Below are 8,815 nucleotides of genomic sequence, written 5' to 3'. Positions count from 1 at the left end.
GGGGGGTCTGACACATGCTGCTCTCACAGACACCGCCTCGCTGGGCCGTAAAACTCAGCGCAGCGCTCGGAGGCCTTTATATCAGATATAAACCCGCGCCCCGCGTGAAATGATTAAGAAATGCGCCTATTAGACGGGTTTAATGAGCTACGTCGATAACTGCGCTAATCTAAACTGATAAGGGGGAGCTCGGCCGCGCTGCTGGTTCCGGGAGGAATCGCCGCCTGATAAACAACTTGCAGGGCTCTAAAACACCTTTTTTTAATCTTCAGCGGCCACTAAACCCCTCACGTGTTGCTCTTGGGTGCTTGAAGCACATATCTTAATTTTTTAACTCCAGTTTTTCCCCTCGCGGGTGAGGCCCAGGGCGCTGTGCGGGTTTAGGCCTGACCTCACCTCCGGAGTGGGCGGTGGATAATCTTCTTTCGTGACTGGGTTGTAAATGCAGAATCTTCAGTCACAAAGGCCTGAATTTTAATGATGGTCGGGCCGGGGCTCTTCGTGGCTGTGACTGCAGCAGAATTCAGGGAAACTGGTAAATTAGGGATGTTGTGGAGCAACGAGCTGCACCCTCCATACAGGAAACAGAGTTCACTGAAAGCCCTGTTGTTACAGGATTCCTAATTTCTCATTTAATTCCTAAGATAAAAATGCTTTTTTTTTTCATGTCTTTCCTTCTGCACTTGGAGTGTTTTTCTTGCCTCACTCCCACTCCCCACCAAAATCCTGGAGTAATTTGGGTCAGAACCTCCCAGGGTGTCCCTGTGGCAGAATCCTCCCCGTTTTCTATTCCTCAGCACTACCAGTGTTACATTTCCTCTTCCAGTGTAAGGAGCTTTGAGCTCCTCTGCTTCCCACCTACTCCCAGATGGAAAAGGTGTTATTTTTGTTCCCAGCAGTGTAGCCTGGCACTGGGTTTGTTTTCTGCAGCAGCCTGCCTAGACTGGGACTTTTTGCAAGACTGAAGTGGCATTTGGCTCTTCCCCCTCAGAATTCCCTACAGCTCCTGACTGAAATGTTGTATCCAACACCAGGGAAACAGGACTGATCTTGTCCTCACACGTGAGCACAGAAAGCAGCTGGTTTGTCTTTTAAAATGTAGAAATGGGAAGATTTATTTGTTTTATTGGAAGCTGCAGAAAATGAAATTAGGAGTGTTGTGAAGGACTGGCCTGGGGATTCCTCACTGTTCCTGCAGGATAAATGTTGGTTGGAATGTTCTCCTGTGGGAAAAACATGAATGGGCTTGGGGGTTCATCAGAAAAAAATCAGATATTCAGGTTGGGCCTGAGGTGCTGCTGGAACCTCCTCATCCCCATTGTCCTGGGGCAGTGATGGACAAAGCTGGTTTGGTCCAAGCTGGACTTCCCTCCCTCCCTCCCAAAGCTGTAGCTTGTGTTCTGTAGGAACGCTTCAGGAATGGGAAAAGCAGCCCATGATTCAACATATGAACCTTCCAAGCTTTTACAGAAACAAGTAGGGTTGGTTTACTGGTTTTGGGTTGGGTGGTTTTTTTTTTTTTAATTATTTTTACCTTTCTGACTTGTCTGGGTACAGTCACCTTTGTACAGGAGCTGCCTGAGTTCCTCACACACTGCTGGGGCACTTTCCTTCAGGGGAATAGGAATATCAGATGAGCTACACAAAGGGAAAGGTGGAAATGCCTGTCAGTAAAAACAAAACAAAACAAAAAATTAAGCTTTTTAGGCTCTATTTCCTGCACTCCATCCCATGTGTTGGCCTGGGAACAGCTGAAGTGGCTTAAAGCAATTTCAAGCTTGAATTGGGATGTTAAATGCACTGTCCTTTCCTGTTTTATATTAAACGCTGCCAATAATCCTTAGCAAGTTTGTTTTGAAAGAACATCAAAAGGAACCTGTTTTCCCTTGCTGGAATACCAGGGATCTGCTCCCATTTGTGGCACTTCCCAGGGAGCTGCAGTGACTTCCCATGCTGGGGGTTGCCTTTGATTTAAAAACCTGGAGTAGAGCAGGAATCCAGGCAGGTTCCTCCTCCTTCGTGCTTTCCTTAATGGGTCCTTTGGATGTGGCAGGTTTTTGACCTGGTATTATCAAGAATTTTGACCCAAAACTTGCATTAATTCCCTAGATAACAGGACTGAGTGGAATCCAAAGAGAAAATGTGAGGTGTTACATGATAAGCCCTTGAACTGTAATTAAAAGACAAGGCTGTAATTTGACACCCCCTTCTCTGAATTAGTCACTCTTTGATATGCAGACAAGGAGCTAAAATGGTGTTTTGAAAATAAAATAAAAATATTTTCCCTCTCTGCTGCATCCTTTCATTGCGAATTTCAGCACAAGGAAAACATTGAAATTTGGGTGGGTTTTTTGAGCTCCTTGCCTCACTTTGTATACTGTTTTTAAAAGAATTAATACTAGCAGGATCAGTATCCAAAAAATACTCAACTTTTGCAGCACTGATCTCTGTACTGGAGCAGGTACAGGAAGGGCAGCAGTGTTGTCTCACCTCAGAACACACAGGATTTGTGTGAGCAGCCCTGGGGCTCTGAGCCCAGGGTGATGAGCTCCAGCTCATGGCCTGGTGGAGTGGCTCATGCCGTTCCTGGGACAGGGATTCAGGCTAAATTTAGGATTTATCCTGCTTTGGACCCTCACTAGGTGGAACAGACCTTGCTTGCCAACTGTACCTTTGTTCCTGGAGCTCAGGCCTATCACATATCCAGGGCATGCTGAGAGATCTCCAGGCTCAGTCCGTGGTGGAAAGTGAGAGGAGAGGCAGGAACCCTCTTCCAGTGCCTCCTGATGTTGTCTTCACCTGGAGCTGCCCAGGCAGTGGCCTTTGTCTCCCAAAGCAGCTCTGAGAACTTGGCCCTGCACGGGGTCAGTGCCTGGTTGCTTCTTTCCCTCTGAGGTTTCCCAGCAGTGAAACTTGGCTTGTGCCATCACACACAACACTCAAAAGTGCTTTGGAAAACAGATTCTCATTTGGAATGTTGCCTTAAACACTTTCCTACTGCCAAGTCTGTGTGCTTCCTGTTTTTTCCTGTCACTTTTCATTGCCTTTAGTGAGGTTTAATTTGGGAAATTAATTTGTCAGTGGACTGTGCACACAATGGGAATGGTGTCAGTGATGCTTATGATATCAGAGCTCTGCTGCAGTGGGGGAGAAGCTGCCTGGAGCCTACAAATGCAGGTGCAGCCTTGCTGGGCTGGTGCAGGGGCTGAGGAGGGTGCCCGTGCTGACTTGCTGTGCCCCTCAGTTGCAGGTTTGGGATTGAGGTCGCAGCCATGAAGGACCCAAGTCGCAGCAGCACCAGCCCCAGTATCATCAGCGAGGACGTGATCATCAACGGGCACTCCCACGAGGACGACAACCCCTTCGCCGAGTACATGTGGATGGAGAACGAGGAGGAGTTCAACAGGCAGGCAAGTCCCCCCCTCTTCCACGGCCTGGCACCTGCCTGGTCACTACCTGGCTGAAGGGGCAGTGCCAGGGCTTGGCAGCTGGGGTATGAGATTGGCAGTCCTTGGGGGAGGAGGGTTTAGATCAGCCCTGAGAGTCATCCTGGGGAACAGACAAGCCTCCCTTTCTCTGGCAATAAATACTGATTTTCTGTAGTCTCAGTGGAAAATACAGGAGGTACAGCGTGTTCTGATGCATCCATTAATTCTGTACTTCTCCAGGAGGGAGGGAAAAAAAGGTGTTGACAGATGTGTGTGGCGGTTGGGAAGGGCTGGGCCGGGAGCTGGATGTGTGTGGGCATGCTGGCTGTGATAGTCCTGAGCTGGAAATTCCAGGTGCACAGCTGCCTCGGGAGCAGCACTGCTGTTCCACAGAGAGTGGGAGGACACAGCTGTTGGGTGACAGTCCTGCCCACTGTTTAGTACCCAAGTGCCTTTGAGCTGGCCTTCTCCATGGGGTGGGGAGGAAGCCTTCCCTTCCTCTGCCACCTGGCATCAGGCCACCATTCCCTCTCCCGTGGAGGCTCAGTCCATGCCCCTTTCCCATTCCCACCATGCTCTGTGCACTCTGTGTCTGTGCTCCAGCAGCTGTGGCTGAGCTGCCATATCAGACATGGCAGCAGCTCTGCAGAGGGGCACTGAGCTCATCTAAAGTCAGGTGTGCTCCCAAAAACTCCATCCTCTTGTGCATTGTTTCCTGTTTGGTGGCTTTTTGCCCCTGGGAACTGTGCTGTAGTTGGCAAATGGGGTGTGTAGTTCTCTGGAGCTGATTTTTCAGGTGCAGACTCCGTTGTCAGAGCAGAGGAGAGGTGGGAGCGTGACAGGAGAAGGGACATCTCAGGCAGGCAAACACCTGGTCACCACCTGCTGCAGGCACAGCCCTCTGGGAGCCTGAGCAAGTTAAACTTGGGCTGGAAAACACCAACAGGCAGTGCTAATTTCCAGACATTTGGGGAATTAAATGTTATTTAGTACTCCAGGAGCTGCCACTGAGGCACCTGTAGGGGTACAGGCTGTAACCAAACCCCAGGAGCTGGGCAAGCCCTGCTGTAACACGAGCCTGTGGCTGTGTGCCCACAGTGTGCAGGACAGAGGCAGTGCATCCCATGGGATGGATGGGAGGTGCCATCCAGACCGGAGTGCTGCTTTGGGGAAGCACTGAGTCAGCATTCCAGGCGGGGTTTGGAGTGCCTGGGCAGTGGCTGGGAGCACATGGCAATGAGTCCCTCTTCCCCAGAGCACCAGGTGAGCTCGTGGGTGTGTTTGCCCCACGGACAGGGACACAGATTTCACAGGAATCCTGAATTCTGGCGTTAACATTTTCAGTTTGGTGTTTGTGTAGCCGAATTTCTGCTCCAGGAAATTCGAGGAGGTGTTTGATTTCAGAGTGAAGGACAAATAGGAAAACTTGTTTGAGCTTCCACTGGGTGAACTTCTAAATCTGTCCTGAATCATTTTTCCACTCCCTTATGTCTGGGAAGTCATTCACACCAGCTTCTATTTCCCTGCTTTCCAGTGCTAAGCACTGTGATGCAGGACATGGAAAACTTGTGGAATGAACTCCCTCCAAAGCTTGTTTACTGAACAACCAAACAAAACTTTGCTTTAATCTCTGCACTGGTCAGTTCTGCATGGCTTGGTTTGTCCTGCTCTCAGGACAGCAGGGCTGCATTCCTGACAGCTGCTGAGATCAGGGGGGTTCCCAAGGAGAACCACAGTGGGTGAACACACAGCCAAGGAGATGCTGCTTGTTCCAAGAGACAGGCAGTGGTTGTTTTCCTCCCAGGAGTCCTGCAGGACACTTTCCTGGGGAGTGTGCCCGGCTGTGTGTGTTGGCACAGTTCCCTTCCTCATACTTGCAGCAAGTTCAGTCCAGACTAGTTGGTACAACTGAAATTTTTGCTTGGAACCAACATTTTCCTTCTCCTTGAGTTCATAATAAGCTGCAAACAAAACAGCTGGGGCTGGGGTTGTTCTCATGCCATTCCCTTTTCCCAAGTTCCTGGGACAAAGCACTTTCCTACACTGTTAAATGCCAGCTGATGGCCTTCCTGCCACCTGGGCATGGTGCTAGGCTGGGGTCCTGCTGGATAGCTGGGAAGAAGGTCAGCTGGGGGCACACACCTGGGAATAAAACCCCCCCAAGCTGTCAGCAGTGTTTGTTGCTGAAGCAGATCCTTCTCTTGGACAGATCGAAGAGGAGTTGTGGGAAGAAGAATTCATCGAGCGCTGTTTCCAGGAGATGCTGGAAGAGGAGGAGGAGCACGAGTGGTTTATTCCAGCCCGTGATCTCCCACAAACAATGGATCAAATCCAGGACCAGTTCAATGACCTTGTTATCAGTGACAGCTCATCGCTGGAGGATCTGGTGGTAAGTTCAGTTTCTCCTGTTTCTAAAACTTGAGTGTTTGTCCAAGGCTGGGTTTTACTGCTGCTAAGGGCAAGAGAGAGTCCTTCACAGGAGGGCTGAGCCTGTTAAAGGTGCCTGGCTGTGGGGTGGGATGTGTGGGTGGGGGATGTGTCCTCATGGGACCTGACCTATTTGGTGTTTTTTCATGCCCACGTGGAGCCTTTCCCAGTCCATGGCACAAGTTCAAGAGGCTCTGGGTGTGGGGAGGGTTATGAAAGCACACTGTGAGAGGGTCACTGGGCACCTCTCACTGAGCCCTGGCCCAGGGTCTGCTTGGGACTGGGAGAACTGTAGAAATTCTAAGGAAGGACAAAGCAGCCAAACTGTGATATTTCCCTCTTTTTGCTGTCTGACTTCTGTCCAGAGCTTAACTCAAAGGAAAAGGCAGTGTGTACTTATTTTCCCTCACAGAATACGAAGTTCCTGATACAGAGTACAAAACCCACACTGTCACAAAATTGCTGTGGGATTCAGATGCAGACCCCGACTTTTTCAAGCTAAAACAGCTGCAGGCAGCAGTTTCAGACTCAATTAAGAACAGGAAAACCTAATCCTCAATTTCTTTGTGATGAAGAGCTCATTTTGAAGGTGCCGGTGCCCATCTCTAACTGCAGGACACTGGGCAGCAGCAGCAGCTTGCCAAGGGGGAGGACAGGGTAGTCACAGACATGTAAAAAATCAATACACTGTTCATACACATTAAATTCCCAGAAGTGGCTGAAGTTCCTGGAACAAGTCACCTCTTGCTTAAATAAGCAAAATTAAAAAACCTCACGGCACGTTTTAACAGCTCAGCTTGAGAAAAGGCTATTTCAGCATGAGGGGAAGCTGCTGTGTTGGGTGCATGCCTGTGGTTTGCTGCTTATTCCCTGAGCCCTCCTCTGGCTGAAACTTCAGGTGGAGCTGAGGAAGGATGGATAATTCAGGGAGTAGCACATGGGAGTGGACTTTTCTTGGCATCATGGACTGCTGATAAATGTATGCCTGAGTGTTCCTCTAAATCTGCTGACTGTTCCTGATGCTCTCTGCCTCTGATTTGTCTTCAGCTTGAAAATGGAAGATGAAAATAATGACTGAGCTCGATGTCTGTTTTTCCCTTCCTCAGGTCAAGAGTAATCTGAATCCAAACGCAAAGGAGTTTGTTCCTGGGGTGAAGTACTTAAACATTTGAGTAGACTGGGCCCTCTTTTGGTGGATGTAGCACAATTTCCACACTGTGAAGCCAGTATTAGAAGATTTAATTGTAAAAGCTCTCTCTTCTTGTCACTGTGTTACACTTATGCATTGCCAAAGTTTTGTTAGTCTTGCATGCTCAATAAAAGTGCTGAGACTGTTATTAAGTAAATCTGTCAAAAGTTTAATGGAAACATAATCGGGCCTGGCTCTGTGCAAAGGAGGCAGTGAGGTAAGAAGCACCAGTCAAGTTGAGACAAAGTACCACGTTAATAAAACCTTCTGCAGACTCTGACTTTTTAAACAGGACTTGGAATTTGCGGTGAATGGTCTGTTTTTACCTAAAGATGTGTTAACTGGTGCTAGCTTGCACCTGATAATGCCTTAACTTCCAAATGAAAGTGAGGAGATCTGATTGTTATGCAAATTAGCTAATGTTCCTTTGAGGTATCAGTGTTGTTACTAATGTTGATTTTCCCCTTACAAAACGTGCTCCTGGGAAGCAGCTCGAGCTTTAACCCAAATCGTGAGCTTTAACCCAAATCTTACAGACCTGTACAGAGTCGTAGATCTCAGCTCCTGAACTAACAGCCAAGTGATTGGGAGGAAGAAATTCCCTGTACTTTGCAGCGTGTTCCCGCATTAGAAACGTTCCACTTCCCGATGATGTTCAAGGAATGTGAGTTTTCATCACAGTTTCTTCCAAGCCCCCGGTGCCGTACATAGCACTGCCTATGTAACCCTTAGCATCCTTTCCATAGCTGGATTTAACCAGGCAACCCCCAGCATTAGTGATTTGAGTGGTGCTTTTCCCTTGCTTTGTTTAATCATCACTACACAATAGTCTACAGCACAACGACTTTTTTGGGGTTATTTTTTTTTTTGGTTTTTTGGTTGGTTTTTTTTTTTCCTCTTTTAATAAAGCTAGAACAGTTTTGGCTTCTTAAACTTCATATTTGGGTAGGTTAAGCTGCCATACGTGTTCAGTGTGAATAGTGTTTAAGTTGAAAATATTGTAAAAAAATTATATTTTTTCAAAAATATTTAAAAAAATAAATAATAGTAGAACTGATGTGGTGGCTGTCTCGTGAATGGGCATCTCGCACGGGAACTCGCTTGGCAGCGCCTGCAGAGAGGGCTGGCCCTGGATGTGGTGCCTGGAAGGCTGTGGAACCTGATGGCCCAGGATCCTGGATGAAGCTGGACTCTGATCTTTTCATGGAATCACAGAACTGTTTGGGTTGAAAGGGACCTTAAAGATTCATTTTCACTTCATGCCATGGGCAGGGACACCTTCCATTAGACCAGGTTGCTCCAAGCCCCATCCAGCCTGGCCATGGACACTTCCAGGCATAGGAATTTCTCTTTCCTCACACTCCCTGTGCTCCCCCTTCGTTCTCCCAATGACTGGTCCTGGCTCAGCCCCACTGGCAGCCCTGGGAGCAGCTCATGGCTCCAATAAAGCTGCTCCTGGTGCTTGGCATGAGCTGTGGGAACTCTGGAACTGTGGAATCATGTGGTGGCTGCAACAGTCCCGTCCATTTCTGCTTCCTAACTGTCCATGAATCCCAGAATATCCTAAGCTGGACCCACAAGGATCACAGAGTCCAACCCTGGCCCTGCACAGCACAGCCCCAGCCTTGCTGTTGATGTCTTTTGGGTTTAAGCTCCGATTAAACCAAACGGGAACACCTCAGGAGCTGGAGCTCGGCAGGGCTGGAGGGGGAGGCAGAGCCTTCCCTCAGGTGTCCTGCAGCAGAACTACATCATTTGTACTCCAGGGGGG

At 48.6% G+C, this 8,815-nt stretch overlaps 1 protein-coding gene across 2 annotated transcripts; it reads left to right on the top strand.

Annotated features, from left to right (window-relative positions):
- The first annotated feature begins 1,043 nt into the window (after positions 1 to 1,043).
- Positions 1,044 to 8,101, top strand: PAIP2 (poly(A) binding protein interacting protein 2). Of its 2 annotated transcripts, none has more exons than XM_029960262.1 (4): positions 1,044 to 1,062; positions 3,245 to 3,410; positions 5,638 to 5,817; positions 6,962 to 8,101. In XM_029960262.1, the coding sequence occupies exons 2-4, from the start codon at positions 3,273 to 3,275 to the stop codon at positions 7,025 to 7,027; spliced, it is 384 nt and encodes a 127-aa protein (XP_029816122.1). In that variant the 5' UTR covers positions 1,044 to 1,062; positions 3,245 to 3,272; the 3' UTR covers positions 7,028 to 8,101. The 2 variants fall into 2 exon arrangements, with proteins under 2 accessions (XP_029816122.1, XP_029816124.1); XM_029960264.1 differs by lacking the exon at positions 1,044 to 1,062 and adding an exon at positions 1,188 to 1,205.
- The last annotated feature ends 714 nt before the right edge of the window (positions 8,102 to 8,815 follow it).

Source organism: Manacus vitellinus, unplaced genomic scaffold, assembly GCF_001715985.3.
Source record: "Manacus vitellinus isolate BGI_N305 unplaced genomic scaffold, ASM171598v3 scaffold_25_pilon, whole genome shotgun sequence".
Taxonomy (NCBI): domain Eukaryota; kingdom Metazoa; phylum Chordata; class Aves; order Passeriformes; family Pipridae; genus Manacus; species Manacus vitellinus.
This window is presented reverse-complemented; position numbering and strand designations above follow the sequence as displayed.

Excerpts from the sequence above, each read along its gene's own strand:
- PAIP2 (XM_029960262.1), top strand. The coding sequence starts at position 3,273 with ATGAAGGACCCAAGTCGCAGCAGCACCAGCCCCAGTATCATCAGCGAG. Across the intron at positions 3,411-5,637 it reads AGGAGGAGTTCAACAGGCAG|ATCGAAGAGGAGTTGTGGGA; the intron begins GCAAGTCCCCCC and ends TCTCTTGGACAG. Across the intron at positions 5,818-6,961 it reads CATCGCTGGAGGATCTGGTG|GTCAAGAGTAATCTGAATCC; the intron begins GTAAGTTCAGTT and ends TCCCTTCCTCAG.